General features: G+C 43.8%; 1 protein-coding gene and 1 pseudogene across 1 annotated transcript in view; both read left to right on the top strand.

The window, feature by feature from the left end:
- NDFIP1 (Nedd4 family interacting protein 1) overlaps nucleotides 1-26,409 on the top strand; it is a 56,731-nt gene that overhangs the window by 7,188 nt on the left and 23,134 nt on the right. Inside the window, exon 2 of the mRNA XM_040344610.1 lies at nucleotides 25,183-25,270. Coding sequence (XP_040200544.1) covers nucleotides 25,183-25,270 — 88 coding nt within the window. The remainder of the gene's footprint in view (nucleotides 1-25,182; nucleotides 25,271-26,409) is intronic.
- On the top strand, nucleotides 17,110-17,807 carry LOC120930244 (annotated as a pseudogene).

The raw sequence follows: 26,409 nt of genomic DNA, 5'->3' as shown, positions 1-26,409 counted from the left end.
CATTAAAATTGTGGATGCTCGTAGAATGGTGCCAAACTTCGATACTTAAAAATCTCCATAATTGACACTTTAATTTTTTTTTACAGGTTACCTGTTTAGAGTTGCAGAGGAGGTCTTGAGCTAGAATTATTGCTCTCGCTCTAACGATCGCATTGATATCTCACATGTGTGATTTGAACGTCGTTTATATATAGGGACGTGACCTATGTATGCATTCCCTTCTGTGTGCGAGCCCACAGGGATAGGGGCACTTTTATTATTATTATTATAGTTTTTAATATTTTTTATTTAAATTTCCCTTTAAAAAATTTTTTTTTTTTTTTTTTTTTTTTTATCATTTTTATTACTAGTACAAGAAATGTAAACATCCCTTGTAATAGGAAGAGTGCGTGACAGGTCCTCTTTATGGAGAGATGTGGGGTCTGTAAGACCCCACATCCCTCCTCCAGGCTGGAAAGCCTGAGATAAATAAAAAAGTTTCCAGCCGAGTTTCTGGCATTGTTTACCTCCTCTGGCCCGGACGTGACATCAAAACGTCGCGCCCGGGCCTCCAAGAGTCATAGAGACTGCTGGGGACCATCTGGTCCTTGGTTTTCTCTATGACAAACTTCCTGCAACGGTAGATTCCTTCTCGGCTCGCTGATCGCACAAGTGAGCCGGCAGAAGCATCGGAGGGCAAGGGGAGGGGGGGCTAGTGGGATCTGATCTCTTCCACTGCGCTGGCATACAGGCCTTAGCAGCTGTGAGTAAGGCCTCATGTACACTGCTGCTGATAAACAGACGTTTAGGAGCAGTTGGGCATTTTTTCCAACAGCTCCTGAACTCCCCTCTGTTATCTTATCAGTACATGTACACCAGGGCTCGACAAATCCCAGTCGCCAGGTCGCCATGGCGACTAGAAATGGCATCCTGGCGACTTGGCTTGGAAGGTGGGCAAAAAAAAAAAAAAAAAATTTTTTTTTTTGTGAAGTCCCCCAGCTCTTCCTTGTGTGAACTGGCGCCATCTGGTGGTGGCCGTTGGTATTACAAGTTAAGCATTACAAGTTAAACAGCAATACTAATGTCATTTTTCACTATTTTCACTGCCATCTTCTTCCCTCTAATTAGAACCCCCAAACATTATATATATATTTTATCCTAACACCCTAGAGAATAAAATGACGATCGTTGCAATACTTTCTGTCACGCCGTATTTGCGCAGCGGTCTTACAAGCGCACTTTTTTGGGAAAAAAATTACACTTTTTTAAATTAAAAAATAAGACAACAGTAAAGTTATCCCCATTTTTTTTTAATATTATGAAAGATAATGTTACGCCGAGTAAATTGATACCCAACATGTCACGCTTCAAAATTGCGTCCGCTCGTGGAATGCCGACAAACTTTTACCCTTTAAAATCTTCATAGGCGACGTTTAAAAAAAATCTACAGGTTGCATGTTTTGAGTTACAGAGGAGGTCTAGAGCTAGAATTATTGCTCTCGCTCTACCAATCGTGGCGATACCTCACATGTGTGGTTTGAACACCGTTTACATATGCGGGCGCTGCTCACGTATGTGTTCGCTTCTGCGCGCAAGCTTGTCGGGACGGGGTGCGTTTTCTGGCTCCTAACTTTTTTAGCTGGCTCCTAGATTCCAAGCAAATTTGTCAAACCCTGAATACACAGGGTTGTCTACAGTCGCTTCTAGGCAGTTGAGTTTAGAGGCTTTTTTTGAAAATCAAAAAAATGCATGTGTTAAGAGGCATTTCAAGCACCAAATGCGGTAACTCGCGTTTAGCAGCCTTTCGTTTACAGACGTTTTTCATTTAACAAAAAAAACAAACGTCTGTTTTTAGATGCTGGTTTCTAGCTTTTAAGTTAAATCGTTCAGGAGAGGTTGAACAACGTCCCGTGTACATGAAGCCTTAGGGTTTCAGAAAGAAGTTTTACTTTTTTATCAGATGGGGGTGTCATGCCTGCATGCTGTTCTTTAGGTTGGCAGTTGAAAGGAGCAGTAAAACCATGGCTCAACCGCCTGCTATTACTACCTCCTAGCCACACGTGTGCCTGAGCCCTTACACCCACTGCCCCATCTCTTGCTCCAGTGTCTAGTCTTAACATTGTCACTGTTGAGGAAGCACCTGGTCATCATTGTCCATCCATGATAAGCTATACGCAGGATTACTCCTCCTTTTTCCCCCAAAAGTCTCAAAATGTGGATGCTTCGCTATGGGAAAAGTACCCAAGGTTGGATGCGGCTTCATCCTTTAAATATGTGGGATCTTTGGAAAAAAAGGCAGAGGGTCATTTAAAGAAGGCACGGGATGCGGGGGCAGCAAATTTTCAGCTTGCCATTGCTTCAACCTGTTCTGCCATAACCCGTCACCTCTGGTTAAAACAACTAAAGATATTGGTGGAAAATGATACCCCTAAGGAAGAGCTCTTGAACACCCTTACAATTCTCAAGAAGGCAGTTGCTTATATTGCAGACGCCTCATTCACACCTGAGCGTTTTTTCGCCTGAAGCGCGACGCTCAAAAACGCTAGAGGGGAAAAAATACATTTCCCTATGGAGATGGTTCACATCTCCACTCCAAAACGCCTGACGCCGAACGCCTCAAGCTCAAACAAGTTCCAGGCGCGAATTGGGCGTTTTTGAGCGTTTCTATTTCCCATAGAAAGTAATGGAAACGCTCCATTCAATCGACTAGCGCGACAACGAGCGTTTGCTACGGGCGTTTTGTCGCTTTAATCAATAGAACATTTCACCCAGGCAGAAGATAAAAAAAATCTACCAACATAGCAACAAGTGATGAAAAAATGATCATTTTTCCTATTGGCTAAAATAAAAAACGTTGAAGTACAAAAACGTTGGACGACGCTGTATGCAAACGCGCAAATAAGCATGGGGGATTCAATCAAAATCCCCCAGAGCATTTTTTGTGACCCAGTTACTCAAAAATGTGGACATGAGGTGGTATTACTCTGAGGTGGTATTATACACCTGATGTTATGTCCAAATTCAGCTGCCAACAATCTGACAAATGCTGGAGACAAGGGAGACTTACTCCATATATTATGGAATTGTCCCATGCTTACGAAATACTGGGCCGACATATTTGGTATAGTATCTGTTATGACAGGATGTTGGATTGATCCTAAGCCAGCCTTGGCTTTACTGTCATTGGGTATTGGCGACTTTATGATCAACCACCAAAGATCAATTATTCATTTACTATTAGCTGCCAGACTATCGATCACTAGGAGATGGAAGGACCCTTGTCCTCCCTCTGTTCTCGAAGCTATTGATTTAACCAATCTTCATTTCACATATGAACAAATTATAGCCACTTCCCTGAATACCCTACATAAGCACGATGTTTCCTGGGCCCCTTGCAAATCTTGGTACGAACATAGTGAATAGGTACTCACATTTACTTTTACACTTTTGATTGTGATTTCTTGTAATTGTTTGTGCAAAGATAGAGTTAGGGACATGAACGGTTCCATTAACCTCCGATTTCATTTTACCTGTTCATACTTGTTTATATAACTGTATCCTTACAATCGTACTGTGTTCATAGTTAACACAGGCTCAACATGATATTGAATAGTTGAATATTTTCTTGTTCGTATATTTCTGTCCTGAATGTTGATTCAATTGTAATAAACTTGTAACCCGTTTTACACTATGGATGCTATGTATTGATGCAATGTATGTATATGACACTGCAATGCATTTGAATTGAATTTGTATACTATCCAAAACCAATAAAAATTTATTGAAAGAAAAAAAATGCGGACATGGCAGTGGCCATGACAGAGTTGCTCCAAGAGATGGTGAACCAAGGAGTCATACCCCCCCCCCCCTATTTCAGGAAGAAAAACCTGGCAGTTTCTACTCTCATATCTTCCTGAGAAGGAAAATACATGTTAATACTCAACCTGAAGATGGTCAACATGACGGTCAAATACACAAAATTCAAGATGGAAACTATCTTCACAACGAGAACATTTCTGTCTCGGTGAGTGTTCATGGGTACCACAGCATCTCCCCGCAGGGAGATAGTCCCAAGGGAGGGGGCGAGCACGCTGACTAACACCCAGCCAGAACGGCTCAGATGATGGGGGCAAGCCTACTGAGGAGGAACAGGAAGTGAGAAATTCAGACAAAGGAAAAAAAATGTTTAGAAGGGAAATCGAAGGAAAAGGTAAGTGAACCAACAATGCACTAGCTTAAAGGAACCTATTTAGAAAATAAAAAACAAACCTTTACAACCCCTTTAAGGGATGCATATCTACACATACCCATTAGGAAATGTTTAAGAATCTTCCTCAGGTTTGTAGTAAGGGGTCCAAGCTAAAGTGTCTACTTTCAGTTCAACGCTCTGCCATTTGGGTTGACGGCCGCACTGAGAATCTTCACAAAGGTACAAGTGGAATCTCTACAGACCTTAAGAATAGCGGGCATCCAAATAATACCCTGAATGGGCGACTTGCTCTTGTTCGTGGATTCAGCTACAGAGCTGGAACAATGCTTAAAGGTCATGCTGGCTCATATTAAACTCAGAAAAGTCAAACTTGCAGCCTATGCATAGAATCACATTCCTGGCTAAATCTTTAACTCTCCGGAGGCAATAATCTTACTGGAAGAAAAAAAAAGGGTTGCGCTGATGGTAGAATATTCCAAGATGCTAAGCCACAAGACATCCATTAAAGAGATAATGAGGCTGTTTGGCCTAATGACAGCAGCAATTCCAGCAGTACCATGGGCTCGGTCTCACATGAGCTCACTTCGGAAGTTCATGCTGACTTGGACAGTCATCAATGGTCACTAAGCAACTTAGTGAAGTTTCCGGGTCAGGTGAAGGAGTCCTTACAGTGATGGCTACAGGAGATGAATCTGGCATTGTGACGTGCCTGAACGCAGGAAAGCCCAATAAGAATTACATTGGATGCAGGTTCGTGGGGATGGAGAGCCCACATGAGCCATAAGGTAGCCCAAGAGAAATGGGAGCAGAGGTGGGCCAGGCACTTGTCAAATGTTAAGAGCTAACTGAAAAAGTAATGTATTGATTTTCGCAGACAACGTTGCCGCAGCTTCTTATATAAACAAACAAGGAGGCACACTCTCATGGAACTTGCAGAGCTAATATTCTCCTGGGCGGAAGTAACAATTTTCTCTAGCAGAAGTATATCTCAAGGGGGAGTTAAGCATGCTTACATACATGATAAAAGAATATCAATACACGTGAACTGTTGTTCAAAATTTTTATTTATTTATTTATAGATGGATCTCCATTCATTTATTTATTTATCTTAAAATAGCCGCTGCTTAGAACAACACCACCCACTTTATAGGTGTTGGTTCTATTGTTTCTATATCTATAATTAATACATCACCAATACACTACCACTTTGGTTGAGGTCTTTGTTTGCTACCTGGCGCCGGAAGTGCAGCAGTAGGCCTTTTCACTGCACCTTCTTTTCCATGCTTACATACATCCTGATCAGAGAACAATTCTCCCACACAGAATGGAATCTGAACCAAGAAGTGTTAACTATGATCACTAAAAATGGGGACAAACCTTTTTGCTACCTCAAAGAAAAAGAAGGTGGAGAAATTCTTCTCGATACACAGGGAATCTAAACAGTTTAGGGCTGAATGTGTTCATTCATCCCTGGGCGGGGAAGTTCCTATATGCATTCCCTCTCTTCAGGCTCATTGGCAAAGTCTTGCAGAAGATCAATTTTTTGAATGCAAAGGCATGTCTGATAGCCCTAGTGTGGACGAAAAGGTCTTGGTTTGCGATCCTCCAAAAACTGTCGATGGCAGATCCTTGTAGGCTTCCGGTGAGGGAAGATCTACTGATCCAAGGGAAATTTTGTCACCCTCATGTGGACTGTTTTTTTCACCGACAGCCTAGCTCCTGAAAAGGTCTTGCTAAGAAACAAAGGGCTGTCAGAGAAAGTGGTTTGCGCTATTTTGTAGAGTAGGAAGAAATCGACAAACATAATTTAGGCCAAAATTTGGAAGAAATTCTGCGCCTGGCAAAAAGAGGTGGGCAAGATTTCCAGGCCTTTCATTCCCGCAGTTCTTGAGTTTTTTTTTTTTTTTATAGGATGATTCAGACTTGGGGCTCACGCCATAACACTTTCAGGCGGCAGACTTTTGATTAGTGGGAATAAAAAGATTAATCAAAGCAGTCTCAAGGAGTTGAGCTCCTCAGCAATAGAGGGTTCCTCCTTAGGATTTGTCCACAGTTCTAAAGAGCTTTATGAAACAACGCTTTGAGTCACTGGAGGAAAGTTAACTGAAGATACTAATTTGCAAGACCGTATTACTTACTGTCTTAGTTTTGGCCAGGAGCGTAAGTGAGCTGCAAGCTACAGTATATCCGTAGCAGAGCCTTACTTCTCTATTTTACTGGATAAGGTTTGTCTCTGCATCCAAAGTTTCCTCAGACTTCCACAGGTCACCGAAGATTGTGATCCCTTCTTTTTATGAAAACAAGAAGAGTATTTCCACAAACTAGATGTTAAGAAGATGCTTATTGTGCTATATTGAACGAACCAAAGATTGTAGGACAGTACCCAACCTTTTTGTGCTGTACTAGGGGTCTAGGAAAGTATCAGGGGCCTCTAAGGCTACTATCGCTAGATAGAGGAAAGGTAGGAGATGTTGACTATGTATCTGCTGAAGAACCCTTCCAGAGGCTGCAGTGCTGGAATGAAGGAAAGGTAGGAGACGTAAGCTTTGTATCTGCTGAAGAACCCTTCCAGAGGCTGCAGTGCTGGAATGAAGGAAAGGTAGGAGACGTAGGCTTTGTATCTGCTGAAGAACCCTTCCAGAGGCTGCAGTGCTGGAATAGAGGAAAGGTAGGAGAAGTAGGCTTTGTATATGCTGAAGAACCCTTCCAGAGGCTGCAGTGCTGGAATAGAGGAAAGGTAGGAGAAGTAGGCTTTGTATCTGCTGAAGAACCCTTCCAGAGGCTGCTATGCTGGAATGGAGGAAAGGTAGGAGACGTAGGCTATGTATCTGCTGAAGAACCCTTCCAGAGGCTGCAGTGCTGGAATAGAGGAAAGGTAGGAGATGTAGGCTATGTATCTGCTGAAGAACCCTTCCAGAGGCTGCAGTGCTGGAATGGAGGAAAGGTAGGAGACGTAGGCTTTGTATCTGCTGAAGAACCCTTCCATAGGCTGCTGTGCTGGAATTGAGGAAAGGTAGGAGACGTAGGCTTTGTATCTGCTGAAGAACCCTTCCAGAGGCTGCAGTGCTGGAATGGTGGAAAGGTAGGAGACGTAGGCTATGTATCTGCTGAAGAACCCTTCCAGAGGCTGCAGTGCTGGAATGGAGGAAAGGTAGGAGACGTAGGCTTTGTATCTGCTGAAGAACCCTTCCAGAGGCTGCAGTGCTGGAATAGAGGAAAGGTAGGAGAAGTAGGCTTTTTATCTACTGAAGAACCCTTCCAGAGGCTGCAGTGCTGGAATAGAGGAAAGGTAGGAGACGTAGGCTTTGTATCTGCTGAAGAACCCTTCCAGAGGCTGCAGTGCTGGAATAGAGGAAAGGTAGGAGACGTAGGCTGCCCAAGGGACGTGTATAAGGCGTCTTCTATTTGCAGATTTATTTTAATCCTGACAAGGTCACTCAAAAGAACTGAATTTTATCACTTCGTTAAATCAAGACCTACAGCCTCAATGTTTGCCCAGAGTTTATAGTAGTAAGCTTTAAACATGCTGAAATTTAACTGCAGGAGCATCAGTAATAATTTGCAAGGATGCACAGCTTTCTTCCACATTATGGTAGATTTACCTTCTTCTATGCACTCTCCTTCACCACTCTAGAACAGAAATGTCTTTCTTCAGCCATTGAGAGACCACTTATAATATAACTTCTACATATATACAGTACTGAGAATAATCCTATAAGGCCACTTCTTTATAAGGAGGCCCCTTTGTGTTGTAACACATCATGTAGGCTGCAGTAATTACTTAGCAATCTTCAAGCTATGTGAGGCCTTTATGACAGTGCAACCTGGGAACTACATACTTATCTCAGGTATGATAAAAATATTATTTCAAAGTGTTTCAGATGCATACTTCTAGGCTCTCCCAGAGACGAGCGGAACTCTAGGGTGTAATCTTTTCAACAACCCTGTATTTATATGCATACAATTGTAGAAATGTGTTTCAATCCGAATTTTTAATGAGCTTGTAGAACTATAATTATACCAGTCATCAGGGAATCCTTTTTTTTTAGCATTTCCTCCATGCAGAAGCAACAAGCACAGCTATGAGGATTTGTTCAGTGAATAAGCAGTAGATGTTGTTCCATGAATGTGTGTGTTCTGTGGTTCATTGTTGCCTGCTACTCCTGTTTTGGTTGAAGAAGTTGTGGAATCTGCATGGTGGATGCGATGACAGCTCCATCATTATTTCAAGGACTTCTGTCTTTGGGAAAGCGTGTCCATACATGCTCTGTTTGTAATTTGCATAGAAGAAATCCTAACTGTGGGCTTTGGGAGTAGTTTGAAAATAAACTGGGTACTTGCTGTATGCTGGCATGGCAAGGGGACCGAGTTTGAAAAACCTACAGGTTTCCTATAAAAAAGGACAACTGTTACAAGGTCTTATAAAATGCAAAGTGAGCATGCAGTCACATATTGGTGCCCTCTGTTGCTGCATCTTTCCCGTAGGCCTAGTTCATATGGAGGCTATTTTTGGACCCTTGGAAGAAGACTCCTGTCAAGTGTCCTTTAAAACATAAATTAGTGCTGTGTGAACAACTGGTGGTGTGGCATAGAGGCTGTTTCTGATAATAGCATGTATTGTTTCCCCTGGGGACGCCACTACTCCTGTATTGAGACTGTTCCTCTAGTGCAGGGATATGCAATTAGCGGACCTCCATTTGTTACAACACTACAAGTTCCATCATGCATCTCCCTCTGGGTGTCATGCTTGTGACTGTCAGAGTCTTGCTATGCCTCGTGGGACTTGTCGTTCTGCAACAGCTATAGGTCCACTAATTGCATATCCCTTCTCTAGTGGTTGCCCCAAAAACACTGGTGCTGGATTTTCCTTTGCAGTAAAAGTTGGGTGAATACAGCACCAGTGTTTTTGGGGCAACCACTAGAGGAACAGTCTCCATACAAGAGTAGCATGATGTGATGGGTTGTGCCAGCATATGTTACTAGCCATTTACCACGTTACTGTACTGTGGCTATCCGAAGGGATCTAATGACTAAGCAAGGCCTTGTGTCCTCAACTTTAACAGAGATGTTAAGGTGGAGTTCCACCCAGGAATTTTATTTTTTTATACCCACCGAAATACCGCGGTCTGTCTTCTTCTGCATCCTCTTCTAGTGAATGGGGCGCGCTGCTTTCTGGGAACTGTGTGTAATCCCAGAGAGCAGCTGCCCATTCACAAGTCTGTGCAGTAGGAAACGGGCAGTGAAGCCGTTACGGCTTCACTGCCTGTTTCCCTTAGTGTGGATGGCGGCGCGGGACCTGCACCGATCGAGGGATCGGCATTGGGGGGGCCATCAGCACGGGCGAGTAGGATAGGTAAGTGTCCTTATTAAAAGTCAGCAGCTACAGTGTTAGTAGCTGCTGACTTAAAAAAAAAAAGAAGAAATTTGCAGGTGGAATCCTGCTTTAAGCAATGTGTTTTTGTTTTTCTTTGAAACTGGAATATAGTAAGATTGTAAAGGTAAGGATTACCTCGCACTGATGTTTGGCTGTACAGTAGGTTCAAAATTGATCCCTGGTAACTGTAAACATGTGTAAAACCAGTCTATTACCAATAAATGGTGTAAATAACCCTGTGCTGCCAATATACAGTTTAGCTGCTAACACAGCTGATTGAAAAAAGCTGGGAAAAAAGTGGATAAATTATATGTAGCACATAGAAATAAAACCCAATTAATATGATAGTGAGTGGCTATACCACAAAAAAAGTGATGTGCTCACAGTGACAACGATAACAATAATTGCGACTTTAAATTCAAACAAAAATTGAATACGAAACTTCTGGCCAGATTCAGATACAGTTACGCCGGCGTATCAGTAGATACGCCGACGTAACTCTGAATCTGCGCCGTCGTAAATTTAAGCGTATTCTGGAAACCAGATACCCTTAAATTAGGCTAAGATACGAGCGGCGTAAGTCTCCTACGCCGTCGTATCCTCGGGTGCAATATTTTGGCTGGCCGCTAGGTGGCGCTTCCGTTGAGTTTGGCGTAGAATATGTAAATGCCTAGATACGCCGATTCACGAAGGTACGTGCGCCCGTCGCAGTAAAGCTACGCCGTTTACGTAAGGCATTTTCCGGCGTAAAGTTATTCCAACAAATAGCTGGCCTAGTCAATGTTAAGTATGGCCGTCGTTCCCGCGTCGAAATTTGAAATTTTTACGTCGTTTGCGTAAGTCGTCCGTGAATGAGGCTGGACATAATTTACGTTCACGTCTAAACCTATACGTACTTGCGGCGTACTTTTGAGCAATGCACACTGGGATATGTACACGGACGGCGCATGCGCCGTTCGTAAAAAACGTCAATCACGTCAGGTCACCAAACATTAACATAAAACACGCCCCCCATCCTCATTTGAATTAGGCGCGCTACCGATAAGATGACTGAGATGAATGAACATCAATAACTTTCAAGTGACTCTTGTAGGCAAAAAATCGTGACACCTTGTGTAGAATGTGCAAATCCACCACCGGTAAAAGTGTGAGATAAAAGAGAAAGATGGCCACATCGCGTAATCTCGTTTTATAAAAAGTAAACACAATTTATTGCAGCTATTAAACTTACATTTTAGCTTAAATTTCAAGCGCTTGTATAAAAATAAGGCGGCAGTGGAGTCCACCCAACGCGTTTCGTGTTAATACACTTCGTCTGCTTAAGTGCCAGAAGGGGAGTGCTTGGTGTTTTGAATTTTGTGTGGAGTCAAATGGTTTGATACAGACAGGTATTTTGCTTTGTACCTCATTGTGTTGTAGTAAACATGTGTAAGCAAGTGTAGAGTTAGGTTGGCCATACACTATACAATTTTTTCTTATTCAAATTCCTTTTATATCTATCTTCAAATATGTAGTGCAAGGGCCTCCCTGATTCCATACAAATTTAAAGGGTTTAGGGTTGACCTTATATTATATGGTTTTGGTAAATCTAAAGGAAAGTTGAACAAGAAAATTGTATAGTGTATGGCCAGCAACGTCTTCATTGAAGCTTATCCTCCAGGGCAGCTATATCTGGGGACATGAGCAGTTTTGCACAGTGGATTGGATGGCACTGCAGCAGACCGCAACAGAAACGTATTGCAAAATTTATTAAATTCATTATTTTTCTCAAAATTCTACAAACAACACCCTATAATGGCAACATGAAAGAAGTTTGTTTGAAATCTTTGCATATTTATTGAAAAAAAGAAAATCCCATGGACATAATTATTCACAGCTTTTGCTCAATATTTTGTTGAAGCACCTTTAGCACCAATTACAGCCTCAAGTCTTTTGAGTATGATGCTACAAGCTAGGCAGACCTATTTTAGGGCAGTTTCTCCCATTCTTCTTTGCAGGACCTCTCAAGCTCCATCAGGTTGGAAAGGGAGCGTCAGTGCACAGCCATTTTTAGATCTCTCCAGAGATGTTCAACCAGGTTCAAGTCTGGGCTCTGGCTGGGCCACTCAAGGACATTCACAAAGTTGTCCCGTAGCCACTTCTTTGTTATCTTGGCTGTGTGCTTAGGGTCGCTGTCCTGTTGGAAGATGAACCTCCACCCCAGTCTGAGGTCCAAATCACTCTGGAGCAGGTTTTCATCAAAGATGTCTCTGTACATTGCTGCATTTCTCTTTCCCTCAATCCTGACTAGTCTTTCAGTTCCTGCTACTAAATAACATCCCCACAGCATGATGCTGCCACCACCATGCTTCACTGTAGGGATGGTATTGGCCAGGTGATGAGCAATGCCTGGTTTCCTCCAGACATGACACTTGCCATTCAGGCCAAAGAGTTTAATCTTTGTTTCATCAGACTAGAGAATTTTGTTTCTCATGGTCTGAGTCCTTCAGGTGCCTTTTGGCAAACTCCAGGAGGGCTGTCGTGTGCCTTTTACTAAGGAGTGGCTTCCGTCTGGCCACTGTACCATACAGGCCTGATTGGTGGAGTGCTGCAGAGATGGTTCTTCTGGAAGGTTCTCCTCTCTCCACAGAGAAATGCTGGAGTTACTTCTTGGTCGTCTTGGTCACCTCCCTGACTAAGGCCCTTCTCCCCAATCACCCAGTTTGATCAGGCGGCTCACTCTAGGTAGAGTCCTGGTGGTTCAAACTGCTTCCATTTATAGATGATGGAGGCCACTGTGCTCATTGGGCCCCTCAATACTGCAGAAATGATTCTGCCCCTCAATACAATCCTGTCTCGGAGGTCTACAGACAATTCCTTTGACTTCATGGCTTGGTTTGTGCTCTGACATGCACTGTTAAATGTGGGACCTTTTATATAGACAGGTGTGTGCCTTTCCAAATCACCCCAATCAACTGAATTTACCACAGGTGGACTCCAATCAAGTTGTAGGAACGGAACATCTTATGGATGATTAGTGGAAACAGGAGGCACCTGAACTAAATTTTGAGCTCAGGTGCATCCTGTTTTGAATACTGTATTGAATACTTATGTATCCATTTTGGAATAAGGCTGTAACACATAATTTTTTGGGGAAAAAATGAAGTGCTGTGAATACTTTCCGGATGCGCTGTACATCAACATGGCAGTCTGAATGCCAAGATGTTTCAAAAGCAGGTTCAGGTTTCTATATAAAAGCCAAATACGAGCCTTGGCAAGTCCCCAGGACTTTGGTGTATTATCCCCAGGATGGGGCTGATTGGTTAGGATGATGGTTTTTGGCCAGGCTATGGGTAAGCAGAGATTGGCTTACTGCAGGGCTCGACAAAATCTGGGCGCCAGGTTGCAATTGCGACAAGAAATTGTAACCTGGCGCCCGCAGGTAATTGAGGCCGCGGCTTTGCGGCCTACAAGGCCGCAAAGCCGCGGCCTCAATTACCGGCCGTGGTGGGCACGCCGATCATGCGGCGGGGGAGGTTGGGGCGCACAGATGCACAAGGTGCCCCCGTGCGCCCCCACCTCCTGATCACGTGGCGGCCGGTAATTGAGGCCACGGCTTTGTGAAGTGCCAAGCTTCCTTCTGTGACTTGCGCCATCTGGTGGTGGCCCTTGGCATTACAAGTAAAACAGCATGTGTAATGTGTAATTTTTCACTGCCATCTCCTTCCCTCTAATTAGAACCCCCAAACATTATATATATTTTTTATTCTAACACCCTATAGAATAAAATGGTGATCGTTGCAATACTTTCTGTCATGCCGTATTTGCACAGCGGCCTTACAAGCACACTTTTTTGGGGAAAAAATACACTGTTTTTTAATTAAAAAATAAGACAACAGTAAAGTTATCCCAATTTTTTTTTTTTATATTGTGAAAGATAATGTTACGCCAAGTAAATTTATACCCAACATGTCACGCTTCAAAATTGCGTCCGCTCGTGGAATGCCGGCAAACTTTGACCCTTTAAAATCTCCATAGGCGACGTTTAAAAAATTCTACAGGTTGCATTGAGTTACAGAGAAAGTCTAGAGCTAGAATTATTGCTCTCGCTCTAACGATCGCGGCGATACCTCACATGTGTGATTTTAATACCGTTTACATATGTGGGCGCTACTCACGTATGTGTTCGCTTCTGCGCGCGAGCTTGTCGGGACGGAGCGCGTTTTCTGGCTCCTAACTTTTTTAGCTGGCTCCTAGATTCCAAGCAAATTTGTCAAACCCTGGCTTACTGGGATATCATGTATGCCAAGCTCCAGTCTGCTAAGCTGCACAGTGTTTTCTAAAGTCGAACCCTTGACTGCAGGGTTTTTACAGCTTTTTTTTTTTAACAAATTGTTTTGAAAGTTTAAATGATTTGAAGTGTTAATGCAATAGCCTGTTTTTTAGTTGCAGACTTTAAAACGCATGTTTCAAAAATGCAACATGTTCTCATTTTTTTCATTGTGTTGGTTTGCACTGAACCTTTAGGACATAAAAGCAAATTGCCCAACAAAGCTGGCATGAACGAGCCCCTAAAGGGTACCTGCAGACATTGAAATGTTCAACTGTCAGCATTTGAATGCAAACTTGTTTTCAGGGAAGGTGGAAAGCATTCCCCTCTTCTGTCTTAGTAAATGTATAGCATCAACTATGAATTTAATGACTAAAAGTAAAAAAAAAGCAATAGCTGGCAAATAGAAAGACCTGACTAAAAATAGTTTGGCCGTTTAATCTCCCAGCAATAAGATATGCTCTGTAAACGCCCCACTAGGGTTTGGCAACAGTCCATCTAGCTGCAGCTACTTTGTCCCTTGGCTGCATTCTTTCTTGTTGTGCCTCGCCTGACACCAACACAACAAATCTGTTACAGAGAATATCATTAGAGCTCATGGAAAAATGTTGACTTCTTAAAACTGAAGTTTGGGTATGGCAATTTTTCCATAGTTACATTGGACCCCCTCCCACGCCTCCTGCCAAAACACCTTGTCCCTATGCTAATGAGTACAAGGGCTTCCTCCACAAAATCCTGGCCTAGTGGTTGTGGAGGTGCTGTGGTTGACTTCTTGAAATCTGGAAGCCCCCCTCGCTTCAAGTTAATAAGTATAGAGTGCAAGTCTTTTATTAAAAAAGTAAATCTCCAGATGCACATCAGTCATCAATCATGTCTTCCAATGATTTCTAGGTCAATCACAATGAGTGCCGACCCCACCAAAAATAAAATAAAAAAACTACCCCCCCTTCTCCGAGCCTAGCACTGTCACTTTTACAAATGACACTGGCTGGGAAGTGGTTAACGGGGCAATCAAAGGGTTAAATGTGTTCCTAGCCAGTGCTTGTGTACTGTGGGGGAGGTGTTTTTACTAGGGGAAGGCAAAGATCTGTGTCAGTGCTATGCAGGAACACAGGATCAATGTCTTCCCTTCTAACAGATCATGGGTTGCCGGCAGTGCGTGTGCATGCCCCAGACCCACAAGTGTCAGATCATGTACTAGGTACGTAATCTGGCAGAAAGTGGCAGCCCTGCCACAGTATATGTATGGTGGGTGGTCCGCAAGTGGTTAACATGGGTTCGTTCCCCTTAAAAAGCCATACAAGACCGGAAGATTTTGCCATAATTGTTTTTCTTAATGCCAGCTCTTTTGTTTTACATTTTGACAATGGGGAAACCCCCCGCCAACAGCAGGGATGAATAAAGGTTGTTCGGACACTGGCGGGTGCCGACTCCTAAACAACCAAATTACTGACAGCAAGGAGGAGTTGCACTAATAAACACATTCACACCTGAGACCTTGTAACACTAATGAGTCACATGATACTGGGGAGGGAAAATGGCTAATTGGGCCCAATTTGGACATTTTCACTTAGGGGTGTACTCACTTTTGTTTAATGGCTGTGTGTTGAGTTATTTTGAGAGGACAGCAAATTTACACTGTTATACAAGCTGTACACTCACTACTTTACATTGTAGCAAAGTGTCATTTCTTCAGTGTTGTCACATGAGAAGATATAATAAAATATTTACAAAAATGTGAGGGGTGTACTCACTTTTGTGGGATATTGGAGCCGAGTAGGTTTTAGGAAGTGACTGTTCTTTTAAAAAACACAGAAGTGTACTAATGAGCACTCATAATCACTGTGTTACTAAGCAGAGTAGTAATGTTTTATCAATTGAGCTCATGCACATGGGCACATTTTCCCATGCAGTGTAAGAAAAAACAAAAAGGGCACATTTTAGTGCCTGGGTGAAGGTAGCTGTACACACCTATGCTCCCCTACTTGCATAAAGTTTTGCATGTGCACAGATGTAAGTCCCAAATGCATACTACCTGTGTTTGGACATTATGTCTGTATGTACGTCTGTGCACAGTTTTAGCCATTTTATGTCTATGGTTGGCTGTACACACTAGGGACTCCTGAGGACTAAAATATGCCTGCTTGTTCATATTCTGGAGACTGTGCCCATGTACGAGATCCCCTACCCTTCCTGGTTCAGATAATAATAATAGTTTTGTGGGTCAGCTTCCTGATCACTGGACAGGGGTCACAAAGTTGACTCTTTGTGTATGACAGGACGGGAAGGTGACCTAGGAAGCCACAAAACCAAGATATAAGCATATCACCTGTCTGGCTGGGCAAGGTTCAAGTGGTATGTAAAGATTGGCTGATGCGAATAACAAGTCCTGTGGCAGGTTAAACAAGTATTTCAACTGTGCATTTAAATTTATGCCAACTGTGTAACTGTGAATGGGCTGGGTCTTCATATGTTAGACATGCGGTGCTTTGATTGAATAAAACCCCATCAGTAGACACTTGGCCTCATTCACAACTTTGCATTCATGTGACGTATCCAGAAACGCGCTTCACGGAAAAGTGCCATTATTTCCTAATGACACCCCAAATGTGGCTAGCAAATACGTGTTTTGTTGCGTGAGGATCACTGCTAAAAACGGTGCAGGATCTACAATTGTTGCACATAGGGCAGCCCGTTCAAGTGAATGAGCCTCCCTATGCTGTGGTGTTGAAAACATGCAAAAAAAAAGCTGGATAAAAGATGCATGTGCACGTCGGGCAGGTGTGAATAAGACAGCTATTTTTTTATTTATTTTTTAAAGAAAACAGTCCCTTTCCTGCCCAAGTAGGAGCTTAAGGAGCAAGTTTACTGAGGAGGAACAGGAAGTGAGAAATTCAGACAAAGAAAAAAACATTTAGAAGGGAAATCTAAGGAAAAGGTAAGTGAACCAACAATGCCTAGCTTAAAGGAACCTATTTAGAAAATAAAAAACAAACCTTTACAACCCCTTTAATGCAACCTATGGCTCCCGCTGCTGTCAACCAAATCCAATGACACAGGGCCGAGTACAGCACTCTGTGTCTATACACGCAAATGCTGGACTTGGGAGTGCGCCCTCAAGGTGACTCCCAGGGAGAGCGCATCTCCCAGGGGGTTTACTGATGCGAGGAGGAGCCGCGAGCACCGCAGAGGGACCCCAGAAGACGAGGTTCGGGCCACACTGTGCAAAACTAACTGCACAGTGGAAGTAAATATGATACGTTTGTGATCAAGGAGAATGCCACAAATGTTGGTGATGAAGGTGGATTTATATCGCACATCCTTGAGAATAAGAAAGCTCTGGAGCTCCTGAAAACTTCATCATCAAAGCTGAATACACGGATAAGATTGTGATTGGAATGGATGTTGCTGCATCTGAGTTCTACCGTTATGGAAAGTATGACCTGGACTTCAAGTCCCCAGATGACCCTTCCAGATACATCTCGCCTGACAAGCTAGCTGATCTATACAAAGACTTTGTTAAAAATTATCCAGTCGTGTCAATTGAAGATCCATTTGATCAGGATGACTGGGATGTATGGTCAAAGTTCACTGCTGATGTGGAAATCCAGGTTGTTGGTGATGACTTGACTGGGACCAACCTCAAGAGAATTGAGCAAGCTGTGTCAAAGAAGGCCTGCAACTGCCTTCTCCTGAAGGTTAACAAGATTGGAACAGTCGCAGAATCTCTACAGGCATGCAAGCTGGCCCAGACCAATGCCTGGAGAGTGATGGTCAGCCATCGATCAGGAGAAATTGAAGATGCCTTTATTGCTGATCTGGTGGTTGGCCTTTGTACCGAACAGATCAAGACTGGTGCCCCATGTAGATCTGAAGGACTTGCAAAGTACAACCAGATACTCAGGATTAAAGGTCAGCCGATATTTGGCCGATGACGAGAAATAGTTATCGGCTGATTTTTTTTCCAAATTAAGCCGATATTTAACATGGCTGCTAGCGGTGCCACGGCTCCGTAGCTAGGCCGAAGCCGCAACCTTTCCTGATGCTGTGACCGCGGCGGCAATCCATCTTGGTACACCCAGCGCGGCAGCCAACCAGCGGGCCTGTAACAGCCAATCGGCGGCCGCCGCTGCTGACGTCCTCCACTCTGAAAAAAAAATGTCCCCTGACGTGCTGCGCACTCAGCCTCTGCCTACAAACCCCAGAATGCAGCGCGGGCTGGTAACTGCCGGCCCGCGCTGCATTCTGGGGTTTGTAGGCAGAGGCAGGGTGCGCAGCACGTCAAGGGACGTTTTTTTTCAGAGTGGAGGATGTCGGCAGCGACCGCCGCCGATTGGCTGTTACAGGCCCGCTCTGCATTCTGGGGATTGTAGGCAGAGGCGGGGCAGCACGTCAGGGCCAGGGACATTGGAGCTTTCTTGTGCTGGGAGATGGAACGGAGCCTGGAGCTCTCCGCTGGTGAGCATTGATGAGGTGGCAGTGAATGACATTGGGCTGTACTGGTGGGCACTGATGTGAGGCACTGATGAGGTTATGCACTGATGAGGTGATGCACTGGTTGGCACTGATGATGTGATGCACTGGTTGGCACTGATGAGGTGATGCACTGGTGATATGCGCTGGTGGGCACTGATGAGGTGATGCACTGGTGATATGCGCTGGTGAGATGCACTGGTGGGCAATGATGGGATGCACTGGTGCACTGATGAGGTGGCATTGGTGGGCACTGATAGGCTGCACTGGTGGGCACTAATGAGGTGGCACTGATGGGCTGCACTGGTGGGCACTGATGTGGCACTGACAGGCTGCACTCCACCCTAAACAATTATCTCCTCTCCACCCTAGGTTTTTTGAGATGAGGGGAAAAAAATCGGCCTAAATATCGGCCGCAAAAATCGACAACACATATCGGCCACCGTCGCCCTGATTTCCAAATATCGGCATCGGCCAGAGAAAAACCCATATTGGTCGACCTCTACTCAGGATTGAGGAGCTGCTTGGATCCAAGGCTTGTTTTGCTGGTAGAAACTTCAGGACGCAGTCTTCAACTGAGCAATTACACACAGAACACTTACCCATCTTTATGTAGTCACCATAACCATAAACCTCAAGTTTAGGAGCTGCTCGTGTACATGGAGCCTTACAGGAAAAGTTCCCTTTGCAATATGATCAGCAATTAAAACGTGGATACCCACATACACAAATTAAATTGATTGCAAACGATCAAGGAAAGCAGAGGGACTAGCAGGATCACAAGGGATTTCCCACAAAGGAAGCAATACAAAGCGAACAGGATACTTTCTCATACAAGTAAATGGTACAGCGGCTACACATCAGGACTATAAAATGTTGGGTTTAAATACTCTTTAACCACTAAGGACCCCTTCACGCCGAAATACATCGGCAGAATGGTACGGCTGGGCACATCATATCCCCGCTGGAGTACCGCGAACGGTCCCCGGAGCTGAAGAACGGGGAGAGCTGTGTGTAAACACGGCTTCCCCCGTTCTTCACTGTGGCGCTGTCATCGATCGTGTCATCCCTTTTTATAGGGGGACACAATCGATGACGTCACACCTACAGCCACACCCCCTACAGTTGTAAACACACTTCACGGAACACATAACCCCATCAGCGCCCCCTGTGGTTAACTCCCAAACTGCAACTGTCATTTTCACAATAAACAATGCATTTTAAATGCATTTTTTGCTGTGAAAATGACAATGGTCCCAAAAATGTGTAAAAATTGTCCGAAGTGCCCGCCATTATGTCGCAGTCACGAAAAAAATCGCTGATTGCCGCCATTAGTAGTAATTTTTTTTTTTTATAAAAATGCAATAAAACTATCCCCTATTTTGTAAACGCTATACATTTTGCACAAACAAATCGATAAACGCTTATTTCGATTTTTTTACCAAAAATATGTAGAAGAATACATATCGGCCTAAACGGAGGATTTTTTTATATATATATATATATATATATATATATATATATATATATATATATATATATATATAAATAATTTGGGGGATATTTATTATAGCAAAAAGTAAAAAATATTGCATTTTTTTCAAAATTGTCGCTCTATTTTTGTTTATAGCGCAAAAAAATAAAAACCGCAGAGGTGATCAAATACCACCAAAAGAAAGCTCTATTTGTGGGAAAAAAAGGACGCCAATTTTGTTTGGGAGCCACGTCGCACGACCGCGCAATTGTCAGTTAAAGAGACGCAGTGCGGAATCGCAAAAAGGGGCAAGGTCCTTTTTAGCTGCATTTTGGTCCGGGTCTTAAGTGGTTAAAGTGTTACTAAAGTCGATAATCAAAAATGTAAATAACAAAAATGTTCTACTCGCCTGATCTCTGCGCAGTGGTATTGCACAGAGTGTCCCTGATCCACTTTTTCTTTTGGCCCTCCGGCTGGCGATTTTGGCTCCTCCTCTGCTTTTTCATGTGTCCCCATAGTAAACTGCTTAATATGGAGGCAAACAGTGTCTGCGCGCTCCAGAGCTGTGTGTCTTTGAAGCTGTGCTCCAGGGACTTGGCCCAGCCCCCACTTCCTCCTTACTGCATTTGATTAACAGCAGCAGGAGCCAATGGCTCCTGCTGCTGCTTGAGTGCTGTGTTAAGAGGAAGAAAGTGGAGAATATATGTAGCCATGCACAGTGCACAGGGGGGGGGGGGGACAGAGAAATAAATAATTTTTACCTTAATGCAAGGAATGCATTAGGGTAAAAAAAACGTTTTAGCTTTAGTATCACCTTAATAGTAGTAAAAGCATGCCCAATCAGTAGTTGGTGCTGGGATGGCGCAATGAGCAGTATTTTGTGTTTCAGAAACATGGATATAACCATAGGTGTGCGCAGCCTATAGCATTAGGGTGTGCACCCTAAAGCTCAAACAAACTGTGTTTACCATGCTTCGGTTATGAATGAACACAGTGAGTGTGTTCATTTTAGAAAGGGGAGGGGCCGGTAAATGACATATTGATTAGCCCTTTCCCCCCACTCTACATCCTGAAAAATCCAGTAGCATCCAAGGGGAGAGAAGAGGAGGGAGGCCAGCAGCACTGTGGGGGTGGGGCAACAGGCAGGAAAGCCAGGGCAGTAGTGGAACTTGGCACTGCACAGAGTGATTAGGGTGTGCCCAGGCACACCTGGCACACCCCCTGCGCACGCCTATGGATATAACATTTATGAAATTGCAGAGAAAGTATATTATGTCATGATTTAGACACCAACAGTGTGGAGGGGATATTACAAAGCCCTTTTCAGAGTCATCGTTCTATATTGTAGATATCCTACACTACTGCCATAGAGCACTGTGTGGGTTTTCAAGGGCTGTCCAGTTCTGCTTCCATTTTCCCATTTCTCTTATCCTGAGCAGCCCCATTTGCCTTAGCTTAAAGTGTTTTGTGGAGTTGAAGCACATTAGATGACGTGGGTGATGGAACAATCAAGTGATTGATGTACAACCCCAGTTCAGTTAGCAGCTAAGTGCTCTCAGTAGAAACGCCAAGGCTACTGAATAATGGATGAGACACAAGAGCTGTGTTGGAAGTAAAGGGTTAATGCAGAGCTTCACTCTCTCAATCCATATTGACTATCTGTTATCCTAATGCTGCTAGCATTAGTAAATAGGTAGGAAAGTATATTGTATTTATTTGTTTTACACTTTACATTCCTTAAAGTGGAGGTTCACCCAAAAAAATAAATTTTTAACCTTAGATTGGGCCTAATTACGGGAAGCAGAATCGGGTGTTTTGTTTAGAATCAATGCAGTACCTTTTTTGAGATAGATGTTCTCCCACCGCTTCCGGGTATGGGCTGCTGGAATGGGCGTTCCTATTTGATTGACCGCCTTCCGACCGTCGCATACAGCGCGTCACCAGTTTCCGAAAGTAGCCGAACGTCGGTGCGCAGGCGCCGTATAGCGCCGCACCGACGTTCGGCAACTCGTGGCGCGCTGTATGCGACCGTCGGAAAGCTGTCAATCAAATAGGAACGCCCAGTCCCGAAGACCATACCCGGAAGAGGAGAACATCTATCTCAAAAAAGGTAAGTACTGCATTGATTTTAAACAAAACACCCGATTCTGCCTTCGGTAATTAGGACCAATCTAATGTTAAAAAAAAAAAATTTGGGTGAACTCCCGCTTTAAGGTATTTCCTGATTTTTCTGGCCTAGGCAAATGATGTCATACATCCCAGGAGTCTTTGGGAGGAGGGGGTTTTCTCAGCTAAGCACACCCTCCTGCCTGCATGCCCGAGTTAAGGGCAGATGGATTCCAGGAAGTAAATGCTACATGAATCAACTGCCCTTACTCAAGTTGACCATGGCTGAAATTACTAGTTTAGTGTTTTTCGTTTATAGTGCACAGATGCAGTCTTCCTGAGTAATTACCAATAAACATATTGTGCTCCCTAATTTTAGTTGTTTTTACATTAGGCATTGTTATTGCTGGTAAAAGTTTCTAAGCTATTTTATTCCATACCCGAATTGTGATCCGCTGGGGGCAGCCATATCAACTGCTGGCATCTGAAACCGCTGTTTACTTCCTTTTTTGCAGCTGGCTACCCAGCATGCACATCATGATCTCGCGCATGTGCGGTAACAACACTGTGCAATGACAACGTCTGCAGAATAAAATGGTGCCTAAGGCCCGTACACACGATCCGATAATTTCATTACAGATTTTTTGTGCATGCTAGCCGCATATCGAAAATGGAGAGGTTACTAAAGTTACAAAAATTCTCTTACGACAGAATAAAAAATCGGAAGTGATGTCATGGGTTGTAGTGTATTTCTATTGTATTTTCGGATGACAACTGTACTGATTAATTGAAAATTGTACGATCTGGTATCATACAAGAAATTTTTTCGCGTTTGTCTGTTCGGATAATGTCGGATGAACTGTCGTGATCGGCTATCGAAAGCTGTGTACTAACGATCCGATTATCGTATGATCGATTCGAAATTTTTTTTTTTTGTCCGATTTTTGGACTGTGTCTATGGGCCATGACTCTGTCTGGAATCGCGTTGTTTCCAGTTTTGAAATAACGCGATGCCAGAAGCGGAGGCTGCCCCTTGACCCCCCTGGGATTGATGACACTGATCTCCCAGGAGCCAACAGAATACCGGAAATGAAGCTTGTAATTATACTTCAGTATACAATAGTAACATCTGGCAAAAAGATCTAAAAACCACTGAAGCAGCAGACTTTGTAAAAATGTATGTTTGTGTCATTCTCAAAATTTTGGCCACGGCTGTAGATGAGGTTTTTGAAGCCCTTGGAAATGGTGGTGATTGCTGTGTTATATTAGACATTGTTTCCATAAATGCCTGTCATAAGATTTATGATGTAATTTTTCAAAGTTAACTCCTACCAGTGCAGAAATGTATCCTTTTACGAAGTGCGGATGAGTGTAGTGCAGGATATGAAATGCTTTCTCCTGCTTCCTGCTTTGTCTTGTTACAGCTTCACTGTGCTGGTTCTGAAGGACTTAAAGCGGGGGTTCACCCTAAAAAAAACTGTAGACTGTTATATCCAGCATACTGCTGACATCAACAGTATGCTGGATTTTTTTTTTTTTTCGGTCTGTACTTACCTTTTTCCGTCGTTTTCACCCGGCTTCCGGGTTCTCGCTCCCCCGGGGAGTAGGCGTTCCTAAGCTCTGCATAGATGATTGACGTGCGCGTCATCGCCTTCCGAAAATATCCGAGTGGGACTCGGCACTTTACGGCGCCTGCGCAGTCAGCTCTACGCGGCAGGCGCAGGCGCCGTAAAGAGCCGAGTCCCACTCGGATATTTTCGGAAGGCGATGAAGCGCACGTCAATCATCTATGCAGAGCTCCCCATCGGGGAAAAGGAGCGACACGCCCACTCCCCGCAAGGAAGAAGACCCGGACGTGCGGCTGAAGACAGATAAGTGTACACATAAAAAAAAAAATGACAACGCTACAAGCCTTTATTAAGGCTACAGATAGGTTAGTCAAAAAGTAAATTTTAGGGTGAACCTCCGCTTTAAGGCATGGTAATCTACTGAGCGGGCTCCCCCTAGCCTAAATTGTTATCTTACCACTCTGACAGCTGGTGAGATGGCACCAACTGCTGTGAATGATTTGAGGCTGGTACTTTAAAGCTGTAGATATGTGAATCACTGGCATTTAGGACTTTTCTCAACGCCCCTCCAGCGCAACGCCTCAGTGTGTAAGGGTCCATTGAGATGCATGGGGAGTGTTTTATGAGCGTTTTAATAGGGCTATTTTTAGCGCAAAAATGCTCCAGTGTGAAAGAGCTCTAAAAGTGGTTGTAAACCCTTTACAACCACTTTACCCTAGATTAAGGCTTACCTGTAGGTGCAAGAAATATCTCCCAAACCTAAAAAGTTTAGGAGATATTTGCAAAAGATTGCGCCACCGATGTCTATGGCGCATGCACCGTAGACATCGGGCATAGGCGCACTGAGCGTGCCGCTACTAACAGCATCATGCCGTTAGTGGCGGCTCCCGCACGCATGCGCGGTAGTGATGTCATCGCTGCTCCGGCCAGTCACAGCACCGGAGCAGCGATACCCGGAAGTCACTCCGGGTATCATAGCGGCGTCAGAGGAGGCGAACGAGGGCCACTGTGGGGGCTTTCGGTCTCAGGTAAGCAATTCATAATTAGCTAGTATGCTATGAATACTAGCTCATTTTGCCTTTGTCTTGCAGGTTGTCTTTTTTTATTTTTTTTGGACGAGAGGGTTTACTACCTCTTTAATATTCTACACTTGAAGCCTTTACCTATGGCTGCTGGAGATGAGAAGCATATTAATTGTATGCACAGTTTTATATCACAGTTTTTTAACACTGACAGTGCTGTCAATCTAGAAGGTAGTGGGATATATTGGATGAGACCCTGTGCTGACTAACAGGCTACAGCCTTATTAGTCAGCAGTGACAATGCTGATAGCCACACCCCCTGCAATATTTTTTCATCCCACTGTAGTGCAACCATACATAGTCTATAAGAGAGTGGCAACACTGCTCTGAATTTTGAAAGGAGCAGTGCAGCATCATTGCCACACCATCACAGGAAGCTGCCTTTGGTGGACTTCATATGCAGGTTTAGCATGTTGTTCTGTGGGGAAATAAGAGAAAACTGTAAGTCCATATGTATTTATAATTAGGTGTTGCAGCACATATTTTATGATTAATGTTGCACTTCTTGTCATTTTTAGCCCATGAAGTCAGGGATTTTGATGGCCACGTTGTATGTAACCAAGTTTTTAATACTTATGTTTCTAAACCTGGTATTTGTTTCCTATAGTTACAGAATGAAGAGGAGCCTGTAGAAACCCCCCAGGGTGCAGCAGACGCTCCACCTCCATACAGCAGCATTGCTGGAGACAATGCAGGTCAGTGATATATTTTCTTCATTTCAGAAATGCATGAAAACTTCACTTTAGCAGCATAAAGGCACGTGGCACCTTTTGCTTGTTAAAGTGGAGTTCCACCCAGGAAAACAACATTTGCCCAAAAATCATAAAAAAAAATTAAAAAGAAAAATTTGAAAAAAATAAAATAATTTATACTTGCCCAAAATACCTGTTGCTATGCGGAAGTTCGTAATCTGCCTCTTCCGTAGCCGCCGTCTGTCGTCTTCTTCATCCTCTCCTAGTGAATGGGGCGCGCTGCTTTCTGGGAACTATGTGTGTTCTCAGAGAGCAGCCGCTCATTCACAAGTCGGCGCGAGACTCGCGCATGCGCAGTAGGAAATGGGCAGTGAAGCCGTAAGGCTTTACTGCCTGTTTCCCCTAGTGTGAATGACGGCGCGAGACCTGCATCGATCGTGGGATCGGCATCGGGGGGGGGCCATCAGCGCGGGCAAGTAGGATAGGTAAGTGTCCTTATTAAAAGTCAGCAGCTACACTGTTAGTAGCTGCTGACTTTAAAAAAAAAAAAATTGCGGGTGGAATCCCGCTTTAAGCCTTAAAGCATCTAGATTAGTGTTGCTCCCGTTGTTACATGCAAGACGTGTATATTCAGCCTATAACTTTTTTCAGCTATGTAAAGAATCTTAGGCAAAGGACATTCATAAGCAGGCAACACTGGCATAAGCTATTTCTTGCTACCTTATTCCCCGCTCCCCCAGCAACTGGGACTCTTCTACACCGTATGATGGCAGTCCTTGCTGTCCTGCTTTGTACATAACATTAGAGAGCTGTGACTGGCTTAGCGTTAAAGTGAACAGACTTTCAGCAAATCAGGCGTAAGTATTTGAGAGTATGCTTCTCTTCCCCCCCCGACTTCAGCCAAACGAGCATTTAGTCCATGTAGTACAGCAGCAAAAAGGTAACAGCAGCCTGGAGTAGGGCTTGCATAATAAATATATGTTATATAATAGATAAGGCTTAATGTTTTGTTACTAAGGAGAAGCAACTGCAAAATTTTAGCTCTAGAGTTGGGATTCAAAGAGTCACTGCAGGGTGAGGTGAGGTCTCTGCAAAATGCATCCCCTGAGCTCATATAAACACCTTACCTGCAATCCTATGCA

This window comes from Rana temporaria, chromosome 3 (assembly GCF_905171775.1).
Source record: "Rana temporaria chromosome 3, aRanTem1.1, whole genome shotgun sequence".
Classification (NCBI taxonomy): domain Eukaryota; kingdom Metazoa; phylum Chordata; class Amphibia; order Anura; family Ranidae; genus Rana; species Rana temporaria.
Note: the sequence above shows the minus strand (reverse complement) of the source record. Positions and strands in the feature narration are given on the sequence as shown.